Consider the following 25,586-nt stretch of genomic DNA (forward strand, 5'->3'; position numbering starts at 1 on the left):
AAAAAAAGCTAAAGTCCAAGTCATGTCGGAGTCTCGACTCGTTTCAGACGAGTACCTGCAGCTACACAGAAGGGCCTGGCAGAATGCGACAAGGTCGCTTCCACTCTTCTGCCGAAGCTATCGATCGAATGCTTGAAGATCTATGGATCCACATCCACATGGTCTGATCTCTTTCCCGCTCAGTTTGACTTCTTCCGAACCCCTCTCCCGATCCCTGTGGACCAGATTATGGTCTTCCCACTCCCTAATACCACGCGATGAATCTTGCACCTCCCGATCCAGGCAGGTGGAGTATTTGCCGTGAACGACTGCTATTCGGATGTAAGCGATTATATGCTCAAGGGACGAGTGCTTGACTCAATGTGAGAGATTGCGCGCAAGACGCGGCTTTGAGGTTCTGGAGAGATACTCACTGGGTTTGCAGGAACTACATATACTCAAAGGTTTTCCATGCCAGGTTGGTCCCACCAAGAGACTCCCTTCTCTCACCCTCTATCACTCATTTTAATATACGCCTTCGGCACATTACTCTCCTTTGAATTTACCAATAGCCTTCAAGATGCGTTTCGTCACTCTTGCTCTGTTCGCTTCGTCTGTTTTAGCTTTTCCTGCTAAGCAAGACATCTTACCCACCATCGTCTTCACACCGTAAGTTAATTATGCTCTTACCTTCGAAGTTTCCAAGAGATTGCATCCAGATAATAAATTCTAATACTATTCAAGTGGAGCATGGCACGGAACGTGGGCCTTCGATACTGTCCGAAGCCAGCTCGAAACTCTCGGTTACCCGACTGAGGCTGTTGCTCTACCTTCCGTGGGCTCCAACAATCTGACTGTTGGTCTTACAGAGGACGCATCTGCTTTACGCGCCGAGCTAACGACACTCACCAATGCCGGGAAGGATGTCATCATGGTCGTTCACTCTTATGGTGGAGTGGTTGGCACCAATGCCGTTGAGGGCCTGGGCTACGCTGAACGTGCTGCTGCTGGTCTTTCCGGAGGTGTTATCATGGTGAGTGTACTTCCAGCTATTCTTTCTCCGGATCGTTACGTTGCAGATGCGTCATGACCTAAGGCTGCCATCTGCATGAATCCATCCGAATTCGAGATATAAGAGCTGACTGGAATCCCCACAGTTGATCTACATGACCGCATTCGCCGTGCCCAAGGGAACTAGCTTATTGGATGGACTTGGAGGATCATATTTGCCATGGATGACCTTGGGAGATGTCAGTATTGCCAATTCCTGACCCAACACCCCCCTTCTCCACAAAATGTAAGTGCTAACCGAATGATATTCACAGGATGGCTTCGTCACCCCCGCAACCCCAGAAACTATCTTCTATGCCGACGTCACCGACGCTGCACTCGTAGCCAAGGCCGTTGCTGGTCTCGAGCCTGAGCCAGCCCGCATTTTCTCCGACAAGACCACTTATGAGCCATGGAACCAGGGGGTCGAGGTCGGGTTCTTCTTTATGGAGTTGGATCAAGCCATTCCTATCGCAACCCAAAAAGCCATGGCTTCCCAATTCCCAGCTGATTCCTTCACCTACACCATGAACAGTTCTCACTCACCGTTCTTGAGCATGCCTCAGAAGCTTGCCGCTGGTGTTGTTGCTGCCTCCAAAGATGCTCTTCTCAAGAAAGTCCTGTAAGGGACCGAGAACAGCAAGGACAAGAATCTATGAGTATACCGTAATGTGCCTGTCATGCATGTCGATTATCATAGAACATAAGCAAGCAATGCAATCTTCAAGATTAATAGTTCATAAACAAATCTCCTCGATTAAGCGACATTCATACCCATTTGATTGGTCGTGACACAGATGCTCCAGTAAACAGAGAAAAGTTCAATGTCAGCTATTCAACGCAATCCGAGGAGCAACAATTCTCTTCAAAGTTTTTGTGCCCCGTTTCGATGAAACAGATCCATATAATGTATTCTAGACTGGTATATTCAGCCCGGATCTAACTCAAAGTGAAACGGTAGTAGCTTTGGAGTTCTGTAGCGTTGAATGTTCTACATCACTATGTACTTACGAATATCACCTACAACCAGCAGCCTCACCATCTGCTCCTTGATTCAACCTGGGCTAGGGTGGGGATAGACACTGTAAACCTAAAGTTCGACCCCCCACGTCTGACAAAGTTTAGTGGCGGTATCTGTCAGACCCACCAAGTTCATCACTCGTCAGCCACTTCCGTGTCTCGGCTTTCGCTTATCGTTGACAACAGTCCTCCACTGTCGACGTACAACAAGTATCTTACTATCATCCAGCTTACAGGAAGCTGTATTGAAACCAAGTGGACCATCAAAATGGCGGACGTAGCACTTGTACTCTCGAAAATCAAAATTTACATTGACCACCCAGTTCCTGTAAGTCTGACAGATTGGTCTCTCGTCAATTTTTATGTCTGACCGAAAACACAGGGACAACCATTCGCTGATATCTTCCGTACGTCAAAATCTTTCAAGCACTGTCAATAAGATGGCACTTGACTTCCATCTAAATAGAGATCCACGCTTCCACGTCAATGAACAACCCTTTGCTAAACGCTAGCAGCTATATTCCGCGATCCAGCCGCTACGGAAGCAGTGATATCCCACCTCATGTCTCACATAAAAGCAACCCACGACCTCTCCACAATCTCCAGCATAGTCTGCATCGAATCCCGAGGTTTCTTCTTCGCACCCATCCTAGCATCCCGTCTTAACCTCCCATGCATCCCCGTTCGGAAGAAAGGGAAACTGCCTGGGGAGGTACTTACCGTGTCATACGACAAGGAGTATGGACCTGATGTACTAGAGATCAAGAAAGATGCTTTTGAGGGTGTGGAGGGGAAGAAAGTGTTGCTGGTGGATGATCTGCTGGGCAAGGGAGGAACAGTCTTGGCGGCGAAGGAGTTGGTTGAGGGGATGGGGAAGGAGGTTATAGAGGCGATTTTTATTTTTGATATCCCCGCTTACTATGGGGCTTTAAAGGAGAAGATGGGGAGTTTAAAGTGGTATGCTATGGTTCAGCTTGAGTGAGTAAAAGGAGAAGCATGAGGAAGATGGGTGAAGTCTTTTCCCACCCCACGTTAGCAGACAGCCATTAAGTCTCACGTCTTCAGAAAGAAATAACATGATAAAACTTCAGGGTCATATTTACTCCAATTTACATTCAAAATTGACAGGTAGACATGATAGTGTGAAAGTGTCTGTTCCAATTAAAGGATGTAAACGAAGGACTGAAAGATCATGATCTGTAAAGCAACGCGAAGAAACCCTAAATCCTAACGAACGACGATAAGAAAAGTAGCCTTTCTGCCAAATCCAAAATACCATTACGCACCGCAAATCAAACGAGATCGTAGGTGGTCCTCCAATACCTCCCCACCTCCGCAACTCACACATCCCCAATGCCAGAAGCTAACTTTAACGGGCCGTTTTTCCATTTAGAAGACTCCTTCCTCCAAACATCTTTTCTCAGTTCACGAAGGTCGTCGTCAGTCTCAGGCACTGTCTCCCCTCGACACCTATAGCATTTTTGCCAGTATCAAAGTCCGATTTACTTTCAGGACAGACATTTGCGAACCCCGCTGCCAATGCATCATTGTACGACCTGCAATGGTCGGTGTATTCTAGGTTACTTCCATGTTGCGTGGTGTGGCAGGTGAACTTGGCAGTGATGTCGGTACACATCTTTGGGATCTTGACTGTTAAAAGGTGTAGAGGAAGTGGTCGATTGGTTGCGGAAGACACTTCAGGCTCGTGAATTGAATCAACACCGAGATGGATGATATGAGGGCGCAGTATCTGTGCAGACGACACAAAGGATTTGCAGTTTTACCAGAAATAACTGCAGGGTAGAGGATTTTGTAATGTAATGGAGTTTGTAGAAGTAGATGTAATTTTTTTGACTGTTGATTTCGAAAGAAGGGGTGTATTCCAGATAGGCCTTTGGGCTTTCATAGCTTTCGAGCATACTGCTTAGATTGACTTCTGCTTTATACGAAGCCCTTTGTATTTGACATGAAAATAGACTCCTTGCTTCAGACAGTTATAGATCACGACTATTCTCAGCACTCAGATGTGAGTAAATGTTGATGAAGACGAAAAAAAATTGTATGTTAAGTCAACAATAGAACTACTCTTTCAGACAATTTATAGATCTATAGACTTTCTTAAAGAGAATAAAAAGAAGAAGTGAGTATATTTAGATGCTCACAATAAACTTCTTTCTTTAACCCCAAAATAGTTTCACTCAAGCTGCACTCAAGCTGACACGATTAGATGTTGTAATTTTCTCAAAAACAGCCTCGAGTAAATATAGGTATCGATAAAGAACTTCTAAATACATCTCAAAAGGGCTCCTTCAGTCAGACAATAATAGATTTTAAATATAGAACACTAAAAGAGTATGATCCACAGGAGGCTATGACGCAACTGGAGAGCACTGCCAGCACAATAAACCTGTCTCGGTGTCTGGAGCTAGCGATCACAGGAAGCCATGTATAAGAGAAGGAATTTGAAGTCCAATATGGATATTTCCCCTGTTCAGGTATCCAAGTCTAAATATCTAAACCCTTGACACAGAGCCAAAGAATGACCGGAACGACGACATTATCGTTCCCGCCCGTGAGAACCGCCTCCGTTAGACTCGCTATGCCAGCCGCGACGCCCGCTTTCAAAACAGTCATAACCCAAGAGTCTTCATTATTAGCTGGCCAGCCACCAATTCTAAGCCAGGCCTTTGCAAGTATTAACGCCAGTCCCACGGCTGTAGCAAATGCTACGCTGCCTTCAATACTTTTGCCGCCACCCCAAAGCCATTTACGTCTGCCGTATCGTCGTCCTATTAGGGATGCTGCTGCATCACCCATACCCACGCAAATAACGCCGCTCACCATACTGACTTCTCGTATGGGAACCTCCCAGCCGGCGAAATAGTCATTCCCGGTCCGCGGGAGAGTCCCTAGGGTGAGCCAGAGAGGAATGGCACAGCCGATCAGGAGAAAAATATGAGATATTACAACAGGACCTTTGAGGTCTCTTCCATCCACGTAGGGTGTGAGGAAATACGCCAAATGTTTGGAGAGCGGCGGGAGTTGAGAAGCTCGGAAAAGGTCGAGGAGGAGAAAGATCGCAAGCATCAAGGATAGTGCTAATGCTGCAAATGTCGGGTCCACATATGTAGCAGGGAGGAGCATGGCTACCATCATAAAGTGAAACACTTTACGCCGAGTATCAACTTCGTAAATTGATGAAAGACGAAGTACGATAGCCAGTCCAACAATAATGATGGCTAGCCAGTAGGCACATAAGATCAGTCGGGTGTTCGCAGGCCCAAAAGATGCTTGTCGTAAATGTTCGACCCAGCCCATGTAACAAGACTCTTCGTGCTCTCGACCGTTTCTTGGTGGTAGACATATCCAGCGTTGGAGATTGTAAAGAACAACCTGCATTCTGAACCATGGTAGATCGCCGAGAAGGTACCCCAGAGCCCATCCAATAGGCTCGTTTCCGTGCAGAGCAAATCTCTGCACGTACTCCCTAATACCCACGAGAATGATTGCCAGAACACAAAAGTAGACATAACCTGCGTAGAGCCACTTCCGGATACTTGCTTGCTTCTGTGTCAGGTAGAAGAACGCTTGAACGCTGGAAGAGGCAGCCCTCTTTCTCCGACCAGAGGGAGTTCTGTTACTAGACCTTGGAGGAAGACTGGTAAGCGAAGGAAGAGTGTGCCTCCGATTCGCTGAGAAAGTTTGCTCAAGCCCCGACTTCGTGTCACTGTTCATGAAATTGACTTTGGAGTTAGGGTCAACTGCTGAAACAGAGCCGTTTTCTTGGGACATGTCATACACTGGCATCGAGTCTCGAGTATTGAGCTTAAGTCTTTGTGGAGGCAATTCGTCGACCTTCTCATCCTCACTTGAATCGGTGGCAGCGACGTTCTTCCCAAACAGTGAAGCAATTCTCCCCAGTGGGGATCTCTTCTTCACAAAATCTGACGTGGATTTCATAGGTGCTCCAGCTCGTCTAAAACGCCATTTTGGAACCCTGGCCAGAGCCACTCCCCATACAAGTACACGTCCACAGGTGATGAGCACTCCGACTCCTCCGCCCCAAAGAAGTGCTTTCAAAATGGTTGTTTGGGGAGACGTAGCAAGCAGGAGCAACTCAATGAGAGAAATCGAAAGTAATTGAAGCTCGGCAGTGAGAAGACTTGTCGTCGTTAAGTAATGCAGAGTTGTACATAACGCTTGATGTAGCGGATAGAGAAGAACCAAAATTTCTCGGTCCAATACTGCTTGTATCTCGGCCGAAGAAGAATGGACCAGTTCGAGCTCGGTCGTTCTTGAAATCAGAATTGGAAGGCACGTGAGAGCCCAGTGCGAAATATTGGAACCGTTCAAACCGCCCGTTGATGGTATAAGATGTTTAGGTAGTGACGCTATTCCCAGAACTATACTCGGCAAGAAGTCAAAGGGATTCTTTCTGGACAGTAGTAAAGTGACGAGCATTGTAATTGATGAAGGGTAAAACAAAGCTGCTGGTTCGAAAGTTGCCGGAATGCGTAATGGGAGAGGCAGCTTCAGTGGATGCTTGGGCTGTATATGCCGCAGTAGCCTCAGTGGATATGCCGTAATGAGAGTTGAGGTTATAAGAAATTGGCAGCCCAATTCTGCTATAGTCAGTACAGTTAGGAGAAAACCGGATAATTCTTCTCACCCTTCCTCCATATGTATATAACTCTCTGAACCTGGGAATCAAAACAGAGCATTGCGCCTACGAAGCAAATAATTCCTGCTTCGGTAGATCGTCTCACAACCTCTATCCTGCGTTTCCGGCGGAGTCTCTCCAAAGCTTTCTCAGCCTCCTCCCTATCCAGTCCAGCAGATGGCAATGTCCGCTGTCTGAAGAAGCCCTGTGCCCGCGGAGAGTCTTCATCCAGAATAGTGGGTGACAGTACTGGACTTGGTGTGCCAGAGGGGCTACTATCAACACCTCGAAGACCTTTATGAAGCCGTAATCTCGGCGCCGGTAGTCCTTTCAGAAAATGCTCGTCATCTGCTTCTGTTCCACTGTCACTATTCGTTGACTCCTTGTAGCTCTCAGACCGCCGCCTCTGTTCTTGTACATCTTCATCGTCCGTGGTCTGCGCTGATCGCAAGGGTGATTTCGTGGGAAGGGCATTCGAGCTCGCATTGTTGAACCGCTCAGAGCCATATGGAAGCTCGAATTGTTGGCGGTGATATGGATGGGGAGATCGCGAGAGTCGGCGCACGGCATCTACTCGTAATGTTTGAGCATGCCATTGCTGTGAGACGGGCTTGAGCTGCTCCGGCATTTCGGGGTGCTGTTGACGAGATGTTGGAGCTTGAGAGCCTCGAATCGACCATGTCTTTCTGGCCCAATCTTTGCCTGCTTCGGAGGGATACCGTGTCGTCGCCAAATCGGAAACCGGATTGATGATTATTCAAGGTGACCTAGGTTATGTCGAGTCCGAGTGGAGAAGCCATCGTCCCATGATTCACATGCAAACACGAGGAAAATGTTGGGGATGCAGAATGGCAAAAGCGACGTAACCTGGAGCTTGGCTTCCGCAATGGAACGGCAGGGTTGTTTTGAGGGGCGGATCGGTGGAAGGTTTTTCCTGCCGTGTTACCGAAGGCCTGGCCCGCTATGCTTCCGAGGCTTCGATGTTTCTTGTATCCAGAAACTTATCATCACCTCCATACGTGCAACACCACCTCAGACTTGTGCATATGCAATATCTTCTCGCGTTTATCATCTACTGGAATTCTTTCGCGCCGATGGCTTGCGACAGGAGTCGATTTGGCAAGCTTCACGTACAGTTGTCCCCAACTCAACCGAGCTGCACCTGCGCTTCAACCTAGATCATCACTGACGTCCTCACTCTCTCAAGTCTTCGGACTGCAGGAGAATCTTGTCTCAAATTCCTATCACTTTGATACACTGCTCTTGGGTCCATATTGTTAATCACTCTTGCTTGCCCAAGGTAGCCAGTCCAGTCGTGGTCTAAATGTGTGTTCAATTCCGCACGTTCTTGGGAGCGCATTTTCGCGACAGGAGGATTTTTGTACTTCGTGAGACACTTTATGTCTTCGCAACGCGTTTCGGTGAATATCTTCGTTGCTATAGCCCTCGTGTTTTACGTTGTTTCGGTGCTTGAAAAGTCAAGCCCACTTATGTGGCGTTAGCTATGCCAACTAAGGTATAATGTTTTGGTTCTGATCAGCTTACCGATGCTGCACTTTGCTTGCCTAGAGCCTTTTATCATTGCGAGAAAATTCTCCATTTACAAAGCTTTCGCGAAAATTATCGATAGTCGTATTCAGGAGGCTATTACTAACACTTCAATACAAATGGTATTCGATCTAAACATCAAGATCTTGGTCTGATCACGTGGTGGGCTGGATGTCCCATTTAGACGAGACTCCTCGTGTTTCTCTTCGAGCTTAGAAGCCCAAAGTTTCGGGACGGGCATAAAACGGCTGACAAGGCCCGATCAAGCTCAAGATATCCCGTTTTCTGCAAGCCAGTTCCTGGGCCGGGCTGTGTTCGACAAAGGCACCATACATGAGGGGGCTGTGCATCAGTGGGACAGAGTTGTGCCCATCATTGCACAGCCATCCACTTTGTGATAACCCGCATATATGAGAACCTGATTGGTGCAAGCTGCAAGATATGCACATCTATGATATGAGAAAATGGGGAGCCGAGGTCGGGTTCTTGATTGGGATTCTTACAAGCATCAAGATTCTTCTGTGGCAGTGTCGGCACACGAGCATGTAATTTCCCCCTCAGGCGTGGATAGCACCTTCTGGTGAGAAGGAAACCCCACAATGAGACTCCTTTTATACTCGCAGATAGTTTGTACGTGCCCTGAGTTCTGCTATTGCAAGGTTAACGTTTGGTGGCGTAAGTATCACTGTTGTGGCCATGATGTCAATCGGTCATATCATACCCCTACCATGTGATACATATGTTTTCACTACCTTATGAGACCCAAGCGTCTGTTTGAAACCCTCTGTACCTTTGATTGATCATTCTAATCCTTCCCAAGTCTTTTCCCTGCATGTAAATTCAAGCAAGTAGACTTTAAGTTTTGCGCTTGGAGACTTACACGGCAGGGCCTACCTCGAAGTTGACGAGACCTCCGTTTTGGTCTGACTGTACACGTAACTGTGCCATGCATGCAACTTTGTGCTTCTGGGTAACACAATTATGAGCCAGGCTGAATTCAAAAGTCTGACAAGCATATACTTGGAGTCAAGAATGTTGATATCCTCAGGTTTCCAGATTTTGTTTTCAATCGGACGACCGGGGTGTATTGATTGCATCGGTAAACACCTCGAATAACCCTGACTTGGCGTGCCGGTTGGTAGCTTGAAACACTTTCCGCTCCTTTGGGTAATAAAAAACGGCTGATGATGGAGAGACTCTTTCATCTGAAATATATTGGAACAAGTCAACTGCCCTGTCGCTGGCTGCAGCGCACGCACCAGGCAAACCACCAGCCCACAGATCGGAGACGAGAAATGAAGAAATTATGAGAGAACTTTCAACTATGAGATACACGGTTACCAAGCACATGGCGTTTCTGATCAGACCCACTGGAGCTAAGCCGCATGGGTGTGAGGCAGTTCTTACTGCAATACGAATGCGGCATCTGGTAGACAAAGGCGAGTGGGATGAGTTCAAGCACGGTGAAAGCAAGTATTTACTAGAGCGGAACAATTCGTCATTTCTCTGTGCAGTATGGCCATGATTTCCTTCAGGATATATAAATTGCGGCACAATTGGGGCTCATGAAAGCTGTGATGCATGCTCTCTGCTCAGAACAGATATCTTCAAATGCTTGTGGCTTTGGTGGCCAAGCAGGCATCCTTGGTGAAGAACACCCTCAAGAAGACTACCGGTCAGATTTGACCTTATAAATGACCGAGTACGGTGCTTGATGTCGTGGGCTGCATAGGGGACCTTTACTCTGGCGCAGGAGATAAGAACACCATTGGACAAGGATGATCGGCTGGGTCCTAGGTATGGCACGACTAACAGGACGAATCTTATGTGTGCATTGGCAATTCTGGCATGAAAGCTTGGTAGAACTTCGAGCTTTGCACGACATTGCTGACTGCGCCCATTTTTGAGGTGGGTAGGTGTTGACTTGAAAAGTAGGTGGCTGGCTCGTTGATGACAGGCACAGAAGTCATTGATGAATCAGTCACTTTGGATGCATTTCCACCATAGGCGCATCGAGCTGAATTTATACTTGTTTGAAAAGGAAAAATCCATTTAGCTGAGGTAAGGGCATTCCAAAATTTGCCATCACCCTAGCACAATTTGGCTATTGATGTACTCAATTGAATCATACCAAGACAACAGATGCTCCGTCCCAACCCAAAGCTTGTTTGTGCCAAGAGAGCATCACCAGACGATACGAGAGCTCGAAACATCCAGGAACGATCACCCCACAGATGGAAGCAAGTTCTTTGACAGCGCATTTTTGGAGGTGCAAATAAGCTATGTCCATATCGGGAAAGACACGAAGGGGTCGTCAAGCTCAGCCACCCTGTCCGCTTCGGTTAAGGGACCGTGAAGAACCATTGCCGCTTGCACGCATGGGGATGGTACCTTTCTAAACACTGGGGCACACTGGACAAATGAAACCTCCTCTTTTCGCGTCTGCCTAACATTCCGCCTCGTAGGCCAGTCTCAGAGGGTCATTCCTTCGAGCTTCTGGAACTTCATATATTCGAGATGTCCCATATTCGTCTAGACACTTTTCGGAGATATCGGCACCAATTTGTTTCTTTCATGGACTTGGCAACTCCAAATACATCCTCAATTCGACTTCTGACTCCTCGTTCTCGTAACCAATTTGTTTTGTAGCCATCAACAAGAGATTTTTAATGCTGTGAGGGAATGTAAAAGAGTTCTATACAGAAGGGCATTCGTTTCTATGCAAATCTATTCATACCAATCACCAACGGCCAATTGAGGAGTACCGTGCCCTAGACCCCAGCAATATCTCCTCGTATTCGACCTTATAGATTGTTGTATTGTTCAAGAAGGAAACTCATGACAACTGTCGTACGAAAGATGCACCGGACGGAGGCTGGTCCGTCTGAAAATGCCCCCACAGTCAGAACTCGCAAGTCAAATGGAAAATCAAGGCTAGGCTGTATGTCTTGTAAGCAAAAGCGAATCAAGGTCTTGTTCCCCTCCGCAATCCAATTAAGTTGACTGATTTGATTTAGTGCGACGAACAACGACCGAAGTGTACCAAATGCAAAGTATCGTCTCAAGCATGCGTCTACCCCACGAATGATGTGCCCAAGTGGAAAAGCTCCGTCAACACTTTCTCACTACCCTCCGCGGCGGAATTCAGCTCTCCTTCAACTACATCAGCTACATCAGTAGCTTCGATGCAAGGCGATTTTGGCTATACATCAACGCCATCTCCTCCATACTCAAATTTTGGCGAACAGTCACCTCTCGAGTACGACAACTCATTCTTCAACAACTTCGATATCCTAGGTCATGGACTTTCCCCTATGCCACTGGAGCAATCTCAGCTGTTTGAAACACAGGATGTCTTACTATTGATGCATTTTACATCGACGACCAGTCTTGATCTGATTGGGCCACAACAGCTTTGGACTGAGGATGCCATGCAGCTTGCATTCCAGGTAAGGGCTCTTACGCACTGAACAGTTCTTTACTTCATCTTTCTAAGCTCATATAAAACAGCATAGCTTCCTCATGCACGCAATTCTTACACTCTCAGCACGCCATCTTCAAAAGGCTCCCTGCTCTCTGACGAGTGGTCCAGAACCAGATTACAAACTCCTCGAACAATACCACCACCACGAAGCTCTCACAGCCTTCCATGCTGACTTCCACAATAACGCACAATCAAATCAAGACGCCGTACTAGCCACGTCTTTTCTCCTCAGCTTCCATGCATGCTCCGTCCTAGACTTCAAACTAGTTATCCCCGCCCAAGACAGTTCCCTCACATTCCTCCGATATATTCCGTCAGTACTGGCCGATCGTCCAGACACAACGCAAAATGGCCGCTTCCAAGTCCTTGTCGAACCAAGGCTCTTCTTGCCCCATGTCACCCCAAGTATGGGACCTGGCGCACAATTCATGAGCCTTCTCAATCACCTCCCACAAGATTCGCCTGCCCTTGTACACCGCGATATCTACGTCGAGCGCATCGAGTCGCTCACCCTCTATCTCTCAACGTCCACCTCTAAAGATCTCCAGCCTAGTGTGCTGGAAGAACTACTTTCGTGTTTCTTGCGGTGGCAATCTCTCTGTCCTAGTGAGTTCATCGACCTAATTGGGGAACTTGACGGCATTGCGCTCGTCATATTGGCGCATTACTATGCTGCTGCCGCATACTTGTTGTCAAGGAATAGAGGGAAATGGTGGTGGTGGCATGAAAAGCCTGGATACATGGTGGGTACGATTGGAGATTATCTCGGGAGGGAGTGGGAACATTGGATGCAGTGGCCGAGAGGCATGATTCAAAGAGTGGGTAATCTTTCTTCACATTGACGAATAATAATTCTTTCGCAATAACGCAATATAACGAATAATACCGATTATAAACTCCAAAATCGCCACAGTCCCTCTATTTTTGTGTTTTTGGTTCCATTAATTTTTAATTTTCTCTGTCATGGGTGCGTGGAGTATTTTTCTTTGATAGGGACCCACCACGGATTTGGTGGAGAGCCTAACACGCCGTAGATCATGCAATTGTGGCCATATGCCGAAATAAGTAATCACCTCATGACACACTGAGAGGCCCTTTTTTACTTCTGATCGTCCGATCAGTAAAGAGCTGCCTAAATTCTGCTTCGACATTGGGGCAGCTGGGAACTCAAGATCAGATAGCCTTGCAAGGGTTTTGTCGTTTAAGTTGCAGCTGAGAGGATTACTGCTATCTCGAGGTACTTCTAAGGGCCCAAGGGCTAAAAGTAAGAAAACAATACGTTCATTAGCTTCGGCAAGTCCTTTCACTCAGCTCAAACGATTCTTAGGATGAAATTTCAGGTCGCAAGGTTTGAAGGGAGGAATGCTATTTATCTGTTCTCGGCAAAATTAAGGGCAACCCCTAGAGTCAAGCGACCAAAATACATATGAGCCTGTCACGAAGTAGCACCATAAATGTAGGCAAGGACAGAAATTTTATTCTAGAATGCGAGCTTGGTTTGAACAGGAACACTCGAAGCGCATAGCGTACGCTTGGACAGAGATGACCACCAGGCGATCCACTGAGGCCGGCGTTTTATTGAAAAGTTCAGCAAAAGCCTTATACCGATACATTGAGTGCGACCAGAACAGTGTACAATTAATAATATAGCCGGTACGATATAGCTCTGTGATTCAGGGGCCAGAATCATCTGGTGGGAGACATGCGTAGGATGTAAACAAAAAGGATTTGTTTATTTATGCACCCCTTAATTAAGCGAAGGAACGGTTTCTGCTCCTGATTTAGCGCCCTCTGTGTTTGAATGGATGGGAACCAACAGCTAAGAAATGTTACAAGGATGTCAGCCTTCATCAAATACACCAAACTATATAGACTATAGTATGCCGTATCGATATATTGAATTTTCGCTAGGCGGGTTGGTTGGCAACTTGACCAGTCGATGCCTCTTTCAAAGACTTTCCCCAGAACCACGGCAGCCATTGATGGTATACGAGGAACTTAAAACTCTCTACGTGACTTGCGCATTCCTGGGATACAGAAATGGGAGACATTTAGCATTCATGTGGTACAGGTGAAATTATGGCACTTTCGAATGCTAACAGTGCTGAATACTGAATTATCAAAAAATGCCCACCTGAGTTCATGAATAACCTTCCAATGCTTTCACTGTAAATGTCGCAGGCCAGCCAGGTTTCAAAGAAACCTATCCAATCAGATGGGCACGACGGAAAAGCTTCTTATCCAATTTTGGTAGAATGAAGAGGTCAATTGAAATGCAGCAAAAAGTTCCCAGTTTGAGCAGTTTTGTTCCCAGCTAAGCATGGCCGGTAATAAACAGCCCCCATGGATTTTGTGCGGGTTTGCCCCAGTCTCTATCTCAGGATTCAATAGCAAATCCCTTTCCCTTCCACCCTCCACGAACAATTGTTTTGGTCCGAACAGTCCAAACGAGGCTGATGGTCTGGTTTTACCCACCAATTGAAACCCTGGAGCCGATCGCTGAACACCCCCTGTCCAGCTGATACTTGCTCTGGCTAGTGGAGGTTAGCCAGCTGCCAACATCCCCAGTCTACTTGAACGACAGGCACAAAAGCACAACGGCGCGATTGTTACCTCATATACACTCGTTTATCTCTCCCATCGCATTGTCGCCAGCATCAATCATGTCTTCCTCAGCTTCCTACCCAATGACCCGTCTTGGCGGCAAAGGTGCGTGCAGTCCGAATCGCAGAGACACAATTTCCGAATTGCGCGGGAAGACATTGAGAACTGACATTCCGCCGCAGCATTCAATCATTCCTCGAGCGGCGATGCTGAAGCAGAATACGATCGACTCCGCGACCTTGCGCGCCAGGAAGCGGGCAAGCGCTCGTCCTGTTTCGATAAAGTACGTTGCGAATCTCGCTCCCCATTTCACGGCGCAATCGCAACATAGAATATAACCCTGACATCGCACACAGGCGCATCAAGCGTACGAACGAGGCGATGGAGCTGCGGCGCATCAATTGTCCGAGGAAGGAAAGGCACATGCGGCGAAGATGGATCAATTCAACAAGCAGGCATCCGATTACATCTTCCGCGAGAACAATGCGCCCGGCCGAGTTGCGGACGACACGATTGATTTGCACGGGCAATTCGTAGAGGAGGCAGAAGACATCCTCGAGCAAAGGATAAGATACGCACGGCAGAACGGGCAGACGCACTTGCACGTAATCGTCGGCAAGGGCAACCATTCCGTAAACCATGTCCAGAAAATCAAGCCTCGTGTCGAACAAGTATGCCGGGAACTGGGCCTCCAATATGCCACGGAAGAAAATGCTGGGAGGATGTATGTCAATCTCACTGGAGCACCAGCAATAATGCCACCTGCGGGCCAGCAGCACGGAGGTTATCACGGACAGCAACCGCAGGGTGGTCATCAACAGGGCGGGTATCCTGGTCAGCAGAATCATGGTCAACAGCAACATCATGGCCAGCAGCAGCAACATGGTAACCAGCAGAATGGCCAGAATGATGAGATGGAGAAGCTGGCTAAGAAGCTGTTGCCAAAACTATTGAAGAAGCTGGACGGATGCTGTGTTGTTATGTAAATGCGCTGGGATATGGTGTACGGAGCTTGTCAAGGCATGGCGCATATGGGCCTCATAATGGGCCACCATCAAAGTCTATCTGGAGCACTTTTTGGGATTACTTGTATATCATGGGTCTTGATTTGGGTACTAGCCCGTTCAAAGAGTCCTCCGACGTGCAGGACAATTTCGAGCCTAGCAATAATGTATGTTTTCTATTCTGAGCCACCCATCATTTTTCAAGTCCACAGGCAAACGTTGGGCAAGCCTTCGTAGAGTCCGCCGCTTCTCTTGCAAGCTGCAACGCTTCATATGCAAATCTGGTAGTAGAAAAGCATGTTGTAACTGAAGAGATGCTGCCGAATGCCAGGGTCAAAGCCAACAACAACAAACCAGAAGGTATATACCATTGCAAAACGTTCCTACGAACGTTGAAGAGTTGGATCATCGATGGAGGTGGTTGACAGATTTTCTGTGTAGAAATTCGAGAGGCCGCCTCGCCCTAGAATCATCTATCAGCAAGAAATGCTTTCTACGATATAACAGCACCAAGACCTACAAAAGTGGAAGTCGGAAAGGCAAAGTGGTCCTGGATATCCAACAGGTCCTTCCATCCCAAACGACTGTCCTTCAACCTCTTCCTCAAGAATTCTGGGTCTTTGGAACTGAATTTGGGAGGAGGAGATTCGTCGTCTCAATGTACTCGTCGACAACTGCATTAGGAACAATTTATCTCACTGTTCAAGATTTATAACTGGACAAAGTCGGCACGTGAAGGACGGCTAGAGTGGAACTGGTCTTATCTCACTCCTTGGCTCTTTCATTTTCCTTAACGCATAAGCAGAGTGCTCTATCCGAAAGATCTTCAGCAACCAATTTTCTCTATTGAGGTCGAGATGCTCACTGAGACTTGATGTCCATTCGATCCCTATACCGCTGTATCGTCGTACTTTGAGTAACATATGATCTGAGTTCAGCACTCCAGAGCTACAAGGGTGGTCATTTCTTCCCGCCTTTTTCATGCGCTTGCCTGCCTCGCAGAGTACCTTGAAGTGATAGACATAGTTCCCGGTATGTGGAAAGCGTTTGCCTCGTCTCGAAGAATTTCCCATTGACGTATTGATCGAGGCGAATGCCAGAACCCTCCGAACGTCTCGACTGAATCTTGAGAGCTTCGAACAGTCAATACTTTTTGTACATTCATTCAACGATTGTTGAAAGAGGATCGCGATCCTTTAGCGGCTGATGAGCATGCTCTCTCAGAACAGAGACGGCCGACGGCGACTGCGAATCAGCTACCGGTATTCCGTCCGACTCATTCGGCAAATCTCCATCTGCATCTTCTTCGTTCAATCCTCCGTAACTGTACATCGAGAAAGCAAGTGTACTACCACTGAAACGATGGGGCAGTAATCCTACATCGGTAGGGAGTGGTCTCTCATCACGTCTGCTCAATAGTCCAGCTAACCCATTCACCTGCCTACGCTGCCTCCAAAGTTGAGCCAGGGTTCTTGGCTGCTGTGATGCAATGTGGTCGTGCAAATCCGCGAGCCTGTTTCGATAGTAGAAGAAGTCCCCAACGCTCAACGTCGTCAACGCCGGCGTCGCGCTCGACGTTACCAATTCAGGCTGACTCTTCACGAGAAATTTACGAGTCTGACTGTCTGAGCCCGGGAAGAAAATGTCCATCGTCCTGTTGTACTCATCTACCAATCTCTTTGGAAGAACTGGGTGATTCTGCCCACACGTCAGCGGGAATCCTCTTGAGGAGGTGTATCACAAGAGATCTGCAAATCAGACGGACCTTTCGCCTAATCTGGTTATGTATTCTCTCAAGACAAAGATACTCAGAATATGATGTCTGGCATCGAACCTGAGATGGTGACGAAAATCATGCGTCCATTCCACCTTGATCCCAGAATTCCGCACGAGTGCCACACCTGTCAGAATGGAGGTCTGTAGGGTCTCCTCTGCATCACCAGCACGCCCTGTCGGTTCGGGAAACTGGCTCTCGATGAACGTTTGGAAGGTCGTATTCTCGTCCCAAAGCGCTAGATCCATAGTCAAGGATTTGGAGGTGGAAACCCTGGAACCAACAGGAAAAGAGAGCAGCAATGTGAGGGCCATGTCCACCAGCTTATCTAACCAGCTCGCATAACTCTCTTTGAAAGGCTGGGCCAATTCTGCAGTCCATGGCACTTGGTGGAGTAGAAATGCGTCGGTGAGGTCAGCCCTCCGGCATGGTACATTGGCCGAAAGAAGCGTCGTGAGCATATGCACGATATCTCGAATGTCGGTGTGGAAAGCGAGTTCGAATGTTGGACGGGTCGAGATCCCATGCCACCAATCGTCGTCTTGGATTATTTGGTCATCGAGGTAGTTTTCATAGGATGTGAAGTCTATAGCATTGACATCCTTGAGAGGTAATTCGAGGAAAACAGAAAGAGTGGTCACGATGAGCGTACGTGAATCCATCATGTGAGTATCAGCGTTACAAGTCTGTCAATCTGATGGCGATGGAGGGCGTATGGTTGGAGATTGTCTCACAGCCTTACCCACTTAATAATGGTTTTCGACTCGTGCTACTGCTGGTGTTTTCCGATATTATGTTCTACGACATCAAGAACAATCTTGTTTCGGTACTCGGATCTGCAGGTTGTGATGTCAAGGCTAGGTCTTCGACGATCTGCGGGTGAAAATGACCTCGAGAGGTTGTGCTGTGGTTGAGGCTGAGAAGCCGAGCTGAGGATTAGGCGACATTTTGCCCCCAATATCACAAGTCAGCCACATTTCGTTGGCTGACTTCCTATTGGGTGTGGAGCAGCGACCTTGATTGGAAGACTTTGAGAGATTTGTGCAGAAACAACTTGGAGACTGGTTTTGGCCGAGACTTCTTGTTGATAAGTGCGTGTGAGACCAATGTCATTCGATAGCTTTAGTGGCCAGCCAATTTCAAAATACTGCGACTTGACGATGTATATTTCCAGCCAATGCCGACCTAATTAATTGTAGAGTAAAGACCGATTCAATGGAAGGCAAGCAGAGCAAGTAGCAAAGGCAAAAAGCATAACTTCATTAGGATATCAAACAAAGTGGTATCTCTGGCATGGGATCTTCTAAGTCCGCAATCACAAATCGACAAATATCATACATCCATCCAATCATCCTCGCATCCAGAGCCCAGCTCAACAGAGCGTCTTGTAAATTATCTTCCACCTCGGCCACTCGCTCTTATCATCCTTCCACTGCCTCCTCACATGCACTGTCTCAAAGTCGTTTCTCCCCGTCTGCAAATCAATATCCTTCACTCGCACCCACTTCGTCTTGTACCAAATCTTATAATATCCATAAAATAGCAGCACGACTGGCATAGCCAGATATGCTTCGAAGAAATTCACCGCCTGTTCGCCCACACTCCGATCACTGCTCGCTCCAGACGGCGAGATCGCTACCCAGAATTGCGCAGCGAGGATAGCTAGTAAGGCAAAGAAACCCACCCAGGAGCCGATCTCTCCGATGGGAGATTTGTAGACGAGGTCGGAGAGGAGGTTTCCTTGCTCTTTCCATGCCTTGCGGAACTGGATGTGTGCATAGCAGATGCTGCACCATGTGAAAATACTTGAGAGTCCAGAAAGGGCAAGCAGCCATGTGAAAGCCTCGCCTTGTATCGACGAGACGTATAGGTAGGAAAGTAGGCCAATGGCAGAGCAGATGATGATCGCGACCATAGGACGGCCTTTGCGGTCGACGTAGGCGATGATGCGGGGTGCTTGGCCTTGTTCGGCGAGGGCTTGGAGAGTGCGTGTTGCGCCGTACATGGAGGAGTTGGCGACAGAGAGGACGGCGATCATTACGACGGCGTTCATGACACTGTCGAGACCTTGGATGCCGGCAGATTGGATGGCGATGATGAAGGGAGAGGCTTTGGAGTCGACGTTGTTGCGCCCGATGAGGCGGTCGTCGGTATAGGGGACTAGCAAGCCAACTATAGTTATTGAAACGATGTAAAACTATATAGTTGTTAGAACAGGGACGAGAAACAATCGGTAGAAGACTTACGAGAGCAATCCGCCAGAAAACTTGCTTGATGGCTGTAGGCAATGCTTTGCTGGGGTTGTGAGTCTCGGCTGCTGCGAGACCGACAAGTTCTGTTCCTGAAAAGGAGAATGCAGCTGTTACGAGGATGTTGCAGAATCCTTTGAAGCCGTTATGGAAAGCTCCTGGGTTTGCCCAATATTTCCCTCCAATATATCCGCTGTCTTGAGTTCCTCCACAGTTGATGACAACGCCGAGAATTCTGTAGAAACATTAGCATTGAGCTTTCTTTAGCAGGAGCTTACTCACATGAAGCCAATAACAGCTGTAACTTTCAATATCGAGAAAGTGTATTCTGCTTCTCCATACACCTTGACCCCACATAAGTTGATGCCGATAATGAGAAGCAGGAAAATCGTTATGGCCACCCAGGACGGTAAATTCAGATTCCAGTACTCCAGGGTGATTACTGCAGCCATAACTTCTAGAGGCATCGTGATGGCCCATTGCATGGCATAATTCCATCCTGAGGCAAAACCCCACGCAGGATCAATGAACCGCGTGGCAAACGCCGAGAAACTCCCCGCCACAGGGAAGGTAACAGCCATCTCTCCCAGCGCCTGGACAGTGCAGAACAGTACAGCACCGATCAGAATAAATGCAAGTAGAAGAGATGCAGGACCGCCGGTTGCTAGAGCAGACCCTGATCCGATGAAGAGCCCGGTACCTGGTTCTCGAGATCAGCGACGTGCTCGGTGCTCACGTGAGAGGCCGGCCAGAAAAGTTGAGTCGAGACGGGAAGGTACATACCTATGGAGCCACCGATGGCTATCATCTGAAGATGTCGTCCTTTGAGCCTCCGTACGAGAATGGTGTTTGCTGTATTATAAGCGGCTGCTTTGGGGTTATAAGTTCGGCCATCTTCTCCTATCGTTGGTGCAAAGCCATTTGAAGGCCCGCTTCTGAAGCTGTCGAAAGCTTTGGTCGTCGGGAAATTCTTCACGCCCTTCGGTCTGGTGAGTAACGGCGTGACGGTCGACGTCGACGCCGTGTACGTCTTAGTATTTTCCATCTTTATGAAGCCGTCGTCCATCTGTGATGTGATGGTGATGATGGAGTTTGGAGCAAATCCTTTGTATGTTGAAGGTCGCAGGCATGGATATTTGGAGGAGGTTGAGGAGGGTCGAGTTGAATGGACTGGCCTCGAGATTGCCAAGGGGTACAAGTCTGTAAGCTGACCTCCTTGACCGTTCTCGGCTCCTGGTTGGGGGACCAAGCTAAATCACAGGAAGTGGCAGTTGTGGAGTGTTTAATAATTACGGGGTGGACATGTGCTCAGCGCCGTTGTATCGCACGCAGTATTGCATCGCACAAGAAGTATCGCCGAGCCGCAGCTGTATGTACTGTACGGAGGACGGACAGTAGCAAGAATTGATTCGAGCGCGAGAGAGATAAGGAAGCAGGAAAGTAAGCGCATCCCAGGCCGTCGGACAGGCAGTAATACAGTAGTAATAATGAGGGGAGGGTCAGGGTTCTTTGCTTTAGTTCAGTTCAGTTCAGTTCAATCCAGGTCCGCTAGAGTGGGTGGGGTTACCAGGGGTAAGGTATTGATGCTGGACAACCGGGTGAGGATGTCTGTTGTGGGCACAAGAAGGACTTGACGCCAGGATGGCATGAAGAAGACGGGCAGGGGCAGGGGCAGGGGCAGGGGCAGGGGCAGGGGCAAGCGAGAACGCTAGTACTGTACTGTACTGTACTGTACTGTACTGTACTGTATGTAAATTTAAGTTATTATTTGACTGCAAGCTGCAGCCGTTTCTCTTCGAGTTTGAAGTCAAGTCTCTCACTACCTATTCCTCGGCATCGTCAGGGGAGGGGGAGGGGGAGGGGGCCGGCGCCGGCGCCGGGGCACACGATGGTCCAAGATGTGCCGAGTGAGTGATTACGGAGGTGGAAGCGGAAAAGGCATTTCGTGGCGTAAATTCGTCCAGGCCAGGCGGTGGCACTGCAACAAGAGAAAAGAGGAACGACCATCAACGATACGACGTCTCACAACCTCCTCGAGTCCTTGGATCCCTCACTAGGTAGATACAGTAGTACGGAGGTACGGTACAGTACAGTACAGTACTTCCCAGTCCACTACTACCGCATTCAACCCATCATCATCAACAGAACAGGCTCAACTCAACTCACCTCAACTCCCCTCAACTCATCACAGCTGCGATGGTGATCCGACTGTCCCGTTGGATGAATACTGTACTGTATTGCCGCAGCTCGCGACCCTGATCAGCACTGTCAGATGCGAAATCCTGGTCCTCACGCGTCGACTGGTGCTCCATGCGCTGAGCCCTGGCTTGGCTTGGCCCAGCATGGCCCAGCATGGCGACATAATAATGGAGTTAATCCGAAATTGCTCGTCCTGGCCTAGAAGAACGACAGTGGTCGAGACTATTATTCGTCACCGAGTATCGCAGTATCACAACGCAGCCCCCGCGCAGCCCAGTAGTAGTGGAATCGAAGAGCGATGAGATGGACCGACTGGACTGGCTTCGATCCGATCATACGAGAGCAGCTCATTTTTGATGGTCCAGGATTCAGATCGTCCCACGCCAATGCAATAAATACTATGTCGTGTCACAATCCAACAAAGTCATTTCATTTCATTTCAAATCCAACAGCCCGTCCGTCCATCCTACCGTGTCGTGGCCGTGGTGGTGGTGGTGGTGGTGGTGATCCGAATCCGAATCCCCCGTCGACCGAAGGTTGCTGCCGCGAATGACAGCCAAGGACTGAGCTTCCACGTCTTGCTTCCCCAACGCAACGTGATATGTGACCAGATAAGGAAGGTGACGAGCAAATCCCAAATGAACGGCTGCGAGGCTTGCGGAAATATCAGAAAAAGAAAAGGGGTAAGTTAGCTACAGTAGCAGACCAAACGTTATCTGTCTTGCTGCACTCGCTTTCCAGCTTTCCAGCTTTCCAGTTGGGCAATTGGTGGACCAGCACACGCGGTCGATCGGCCTAGGCCAAGGTGCGCTGCTGGTCCGACTTGCAATGGAACGCCCGCTCGTAGTGGACTACAGTAGCAGCCTGTCTGGGCCGTCTGGGCCCCTGTCCTCGTCCTTGTTTCTCGCTTCACTGCACTACTGTACTACTGCGCAACTTCAACGTCCTGCATCCTGCTGGCGTCCCTGCTTTGCTCTCCAGCCTGGAATGCGGGTCGGGCTTTGGGCCTTTGGCTGTTCTGCATCCAATAATGCTCGAAATTTCCACGTGGATAACAGTCTTGGCAGGGCAGAAGGATGCTTCCCCTGACTTCTGACGGTACTTTTCACATCCGTAGGTAGGTGTTATTCCTGGCATTCCATGCTTCCCACGAGTTGCCCCCGTCCATGTCCACGTCCACATCCAAATGGCTTCATGGCATGGCCTACAGCAATTGGTCCTCACCCGAAGGCACCCTGCTACGTCTTGGTGGATGGCTGTCCACTTCTAGCCTGCTCTCCTGAGCGTACCTAGTCTGGAGCTTGATCCATAAGCACGGCTGGGGGAGGGGATCCGCGTTTTCCTACTTCTGGTCTGTAGTCTCCTTGATCAGTTTCAATAATCTTCTCCCATTCATGCATTGGCAAATCAAGTCCAAAGTTTCATACTGCTCCCCATTATCCCTCCCGTTACCGGAAGTCGACAGCTGATGTCAGCAACAATAATACCCGTACCGAATGGTCGTGCAATAAAGCTGACGAGAGACCGTACCTGCATTCGGGCCTGCATGCAAGGGAGGGCTGTTTAGCCAGAATCAGACTTTCTAGAAATCTGCTGGCCTCCTCAACGACCTGAACACTGTACGAAAAGTTCAAGGCTCCCTTTCCTGACCACATGAACTTCACTTCCAGTCCAGCCCACCATGGACGTCTTCCGTCGCTTCGTAAGTGAGGCTCCAGACATCCAGACATTTCGAGACACCAAGCCGACTTTGCTGGTGTCTTGGTGGTGTACGGCCTATGCTATTGCAGTTATTTTCCTTCGTTTTTGTGGTCGTTATGTCCGGGCTGAGAAGGTCTTCCTCGAAGATGGCATTATGGTTCTAGCCATAGTGCCACTTCTCATTCGAATGGCTTTCACTCATGTCGTACTCGTGTATGGAACAAACAACACGAAGACAGATGGGTTATCCGAAAAGAGTCTTCACGACAGGGAGATTGGAAGTCAATTGGTATTGGCCTCCAGGATATTCTATGCTGCATAGTATGTGTCTCTCCAACTTTATGGAGCACAATGTTAATCTGATACAGTCTATGGGCGATCAAATACAGCACCAGCATGTTTCTGCAAACCCTCACAGAATCCGTCTGGCAACGGTCTCACCAACGCATGCTGCGCTACCTGCATATTTTCCTGGGTGTAACATTCATCGCAACGGTCATCAGTGACCTCGGCGCCTGTCAACCATTCTCTCATTACTGGCAAGTAACACCAGATCCAGGGCCACAATGCCGACAAGGTTATGCCCACCTCCTCACAACTGGGATTCTCAACATCATCACCAATCTCGCCCTCATCGTCTTCCCTATTCCCATGATTGTCAAGTCACGTCTTCCCCGAGCCCAGTACGTACCTCCCGTCTTTCCATCTGAATTAACCATTGACGCCTCCCAGGAAAATCTCCATCATGCTCCGCCTGAGCCTCCCCATCCTCAGCATCGCACTTACACTCTACCAACTCCCCCGTGTGATCGAATATCGAGGCCAACAACCATTCCGCTCCCTCGTCGCCTCCTTCGATATGCTCCTAGCAACATTCACCTCCAATGCCCTGGTTCTCGTCTCCCTCCTCCAAGATCGCGGCTACAAGAAATCTAAATACAAAGTCCAGCCGCTCACTTACGAAAGTCGCAACATCCTTACCAAAACACCTACCGCTGGTGGAGGACGCCGGCCGAGTCGCTGGGGTAGTGACGAGGATTTGATTTCGGAGGGGAAGGAAGGATCAGGAGTTATTGCGATGGAGGTTTTCCCTGGGAATGGCTCAAGGGGAAAGACAAGCGCTGAGGGTGGGAGGCCGAGTCCTGTGCTGGAAGAGCCGCCTAGGGCGATGTTACAAGAGATTAGGGTTGCCACGACGTGGCAGATCTCGATTGAAGATGATGTGAAGGATAGGGAGATTAGGGAGGGGAGGGATTGAGGGTCATCACGTATGCACAGTACTGTAAATTACAAGTGTTATTTCCTGGAATTGAACAGTTCGGGCTATTTCATGGCATTATGAGGCAGGAAGGCAGGGGAGTTTCTGAGCGACTATTTTGGAGCAAAGGATTGTACGGACATTGTAGACGTATTCGTATTTTCCCCTTGAGATCTGTATCATACATAAACTTCCCAATCCATTACGGAGCTTGATGTCCGCAACATTCGACATCAAACTTTAGACTCTGTCACATTTCCTTATCTTTAACTCAAATTTCGTCTCGCTCCTCCACACAAAGTCTCGGAACCGAGAATTAGACTTTGCTCCGCACGTTTCTCTGCACCCTATCCAGGATACATACAGGATACATGCATATCTTCCAAATATTCGCCACGCAATCACCCAATATCACGATACTTTCCGTTCTCTCCTCATTCCATCGGCATTTAGAGTTGAGTTCAAACTTTACTGAGCGCACTGTAATAATGCAGTGCAATGCAATACAGATCACAATAATGCCCCTGAAAAGCTTCCAGGAGTAAGTTCACAATCACCACCTCTCCTCAACTCAACTTGAACTCAATTCCTTTCCATCGCACCACTTCACATCGCATCGCATCGCATCGCATCGCATCGCATCGCATCTCCTCCCCCTCATCCACTTCTCTCTTCGTAACTTAGCCGCCGCCTCCAAGCTGTCCAACCTCCAAAATCCAAAATCCAACCTCCGAATCCGAACCCCAGCAAACACTAAACCGTGCCCACTGCTCAGAGCTCAGTGCTCAGTGCTCACGTCAGTACCCACCATCTTTCAGCCCCGGCCCCAGCCCCAGCTCCCAGGCCCAGTATTCTGTAGCGGAAAGATCCCTACTACTGTACTACTCGGGGTCTGAGAGCGGAGGATTATTGAGAGGGTGTGGCTGGCTGGCTGGCTGGCTGGGTGTGGAGAGATGGATATTAAAGGGTTGTATATACCTTAGGAAGAGAGGCTGGGAGATGATAATATAGAGGAACCTTAAGGGGTACTGATGAGGTTAATTCAAAAGTGGAAAT

At 48.5% G+C, this 25,586-nt stretch overlaps 9 protein-coding genes across 10 annotated transcripts; 5 read left to right on the top strand and 4 right to left on the bottom strand.

Annotated features, from left to right (window-relative positions):
• Window positions 1–559: 559 nt before the first annotated feature.
• On the top strand, window positions 560–1,655 carry ONS95_002473 (uncharacterized protein; the record flags this gene model as incomplete). Its single annotated transcript, XM_058495733.1, has 4 exons — window positions 560–648; window positions 724–1,012; window positions 1,137–1,229; window positions 1,305–1,655. 4 exons carry the CDS (start codon window positions 560–562, stop codon window positions 1,653–1,655), a joined length of 822 nt encoding a protein of 273 aa, XP_058354461.1.
• A 443-nt stretch (window positions 1,656–2,098) lies between these two features.
• APT1_1 (adenine phosphoribosyltransferase) lies at window positions 2,099–3,174 on the top strand. 2 transcript variants are annotated; one of them, XM_058495734.1, is made up of 3 exons: window positions 2,099–2,377; window positions 2,432–2,456; window positions 2,565–3,174. In XM_058495734.1, exons 1-3 carry the CDS (start codon window positions 2,318–2,320, stop codon window positions 3,029–3,031), a joined length of 552 nt encoding a protein of 183 aa, XP_058354462.1. In that variant the 5' UTR covers window positions 2,099–2,317; the 3' UTR covers window positions 3,032–3,174. The 2 variants fall into 2 exon arrangements, with proteins under 2 accessions (XP_058354462.1, XP_058354463.1); XM_058495735.1 differs by having other exon boundaries at window positions 2,432–3,174.
• Window positions 3,175–4,152: 978 nt separating this feature from the next.
• Window positions 4,153–7,577, bottom strand: ONS95_002475 (uncharacterized protein). Its single transcript, XM_058495736.1, has 2 exons — window positions 6,719–7,577; window positions 4,153–6,671 (listed from the first exon to the last, which is right to left on the bottom strand). Exons 1-2 carry the CDS (start codon window positions 7,335–7,337, stop codon window positions 4,555–4,557), a joined length of 2,736 nt encoding a protein of 911 aa, XP_058354464.1. The 5' UTR covers window positions 7,338–7,577; the 3' UTR covers window positions 4,153–4,554.
• Window positions 7,578–10,664: 3,087 nt separating this feature from the next.
• On the top strand, window positions 10,665–12,674 carry ONS95_002476 (uncharacterized protein). The gene is made up of 3 exons (XM_058495737.1): window positions 10,665–11,227; window positions 11,275–11,706; window positions 11,768–12,674. Exons 1-3 carry the CDS (start codon window positions 11,096–11,098, stop codon window positions 12,581–12,583), a joined length of 1,380 nt encoding a protein of 459 aa, XP_058354465.1. The 5' UTR covers window positions 10,665–11,095; the 3' UTR covers window positions 12,584–12,674.
• Window positions 12,675–14,151: 1,477 nt separating this feature from the next.
• On the top strand, window positions 14,152–15,331 carry ONS95_002477 (uncharacterized protein; the record flags this gene model as incomplete). The annotated part of the gene is made up of 3 exons (XM_058495738.1): window positions 14,152–14,450; window positions 14,528–14,628; window positions 14,702–15,331. Exons 1-3 carry the CDS (start codon window positions 14,405–14,407, stop codon window positions 15,329–15,331), a joined length of 777 nt encoding a protein of 258 aa, XP_058354466.1. The 5' UTR covers window positions 14,152–14,404.
• A 1,179-nt stretch (window positions 15,332–16,510) lies between these two features.
• On the bottom strand, window positions 16,511–16,999 carry ONS95_002478 (uncharacterized protein; the record flags this gene model as incomplete). Its single annotated transcript, XM_058495739.1, has 1 exon — window positions 16,511–16,999. One exon carries the CDS (start codon window positions 16,997–16,999, stop codon window positions 16,511–16,513), a length of 489 nt encoding a protein of 162 aa, XP_058354467.1.
• A 17-nt stretch (window positions 17,000–17,016) lies between these two features.
• ONS95_002479 (uncharacterized protein) lies at window positions 17,017–17,788 on the bottom strand (the record flags this gene model as incomplete). The annotated part of the gene is made up of 2 exons (XM_058495740.1): window positions 17,017–17,047; window positions 17,115–17,788. The coding sequence occupies 2 exons, from the start codon at window positions 17,786–17,788 to the stop codon at window positions 17,017–17,019; spliced, it is 705 nt and encodes a 234-aa protein (XP_058354468.1).
• Window positions 17,789–18,359: 571 nt separating this feature from the next.
• Window positions 18,360–20,417, bottom strand: ONS95_002480 (uncharacterized protein; the record flags this gene model as incomplete). The annotated part of the gene is made up of 4 exons (XM_058495741.1): window positions 18,360–19,320; window positions 19,370–19,607; window positions 19,655–20,072; window positions 20,156–20,417. The coding sequence occupies 4 exons, from the start codon at window positions 20,415–20,417 to the stop codon at window positions 18,496–18,498; spliced, it is 1,743 nt and encodes a 580-aa protein (XP_058354469.1). The 3' UTR covers window positions 18,360–18,495.
• Window positions 20,418–23,252: 2,835 nt separating this feature from the next.
• On the top strand, window positions 23,253–24,530 carry ONS95_002481 (uncharacterized protein; the record flags this gene model as incomplete). Its single annotated transcript, XM_058495742.1, has 3 exons — window positions 23,253–23,593; window positions 23,641–23,955; window positions 24,005–24,530. The coding sequence occupies 3 exons, from the start codon at window positions 23,253–23,255 to the stop codon at window positions 24,528–24,530; spliced, it is 1,182 nt and encodes a 393-aa protein (XP_058354470.1).
• Between the last annotated feature and the right edge of the window lie 1,056 nt (window positions 24,531–25,586).

This window comes from Cadophora gregata, assembly GCF_030347475.1.
Source record: "Cadophora gregata isolate MNR1 chromosome Unknown scaffold_11, whole genome shotgun sequence".
NCBI classification, from domain to species: domain Eukaryota; kingdom Fungi; phylum Ascomycota; class Leotiomycetes; order Helotiales; family Ploettnerulaceae; genus Cadophora; species Cadophora gregata.

What these genes read in the sequence shown, in the direction of transcription:
- ONS95_002476 (XM_058495737.1), top strand. Translation starts at nt 11,096, where the DNA reads ATGACAACTGTCGTACGAAAGATGCACCGGACGGAGGCTGGTCCGTCT. An exon ending in GTAAGCAAAAGCGAATCAAG is followed by an intron (nt 11,228 to 11,274) that starts GTCTTGTTCCCC and finishes GATTTGATTTAG; the next exon opens with TGCGACGAACAACGACCGAA. An exon ending in CCATGCAGCTTGCATTCCAG is followed by an intron (nt 11,707 to 11,767) that starts GTAAGGGCTCTT and finishes CATATAAAACAG; the next exon opens with CATAGCTTCCTCATGCACGC.
- APT1_1 (XM_058495734.1), top strand. Translation starts at nt 2,318, where the DNA reads ATGGCGGACGTAGCACTTGTACTCTCGAAAATCAAAATTTACATTGAC. An exon ending in ACATTGACCACCCAGTTCCT is followed by an intron (nt 2,378 to 2,431) that starts GTAAGTCTGACA and finishes CCGAAAACACAG; the next exon opens with GGACAACCATTCGCTGATAT. An exon ending in ACCATTCGCTGATATCTTCC is followed by an intron (nt 2,457 to 2,564) that starts GTACGTCAAAAT and finishes AAACGCTAGCAG; the next exon opens with CTATATTCCGCGATCCAGCC.
- ONS95_002475 (XM_058495736.1), bottom strand. Translation starts at nt 7,337, where the DNA reads ATGCCGGAGCAGCTCAAGCCCGTCTCACAGCAATGGCATGCTCAAACA. An exon ending in TATATACATATGGAGGAAGG is followed by an intron (nt 6,672 to 6,718) that starts GTGAGAAGAATT and finishes TGACTATAGCAG; the next exon opens with AATTGGGCTGCCAATTTCTT.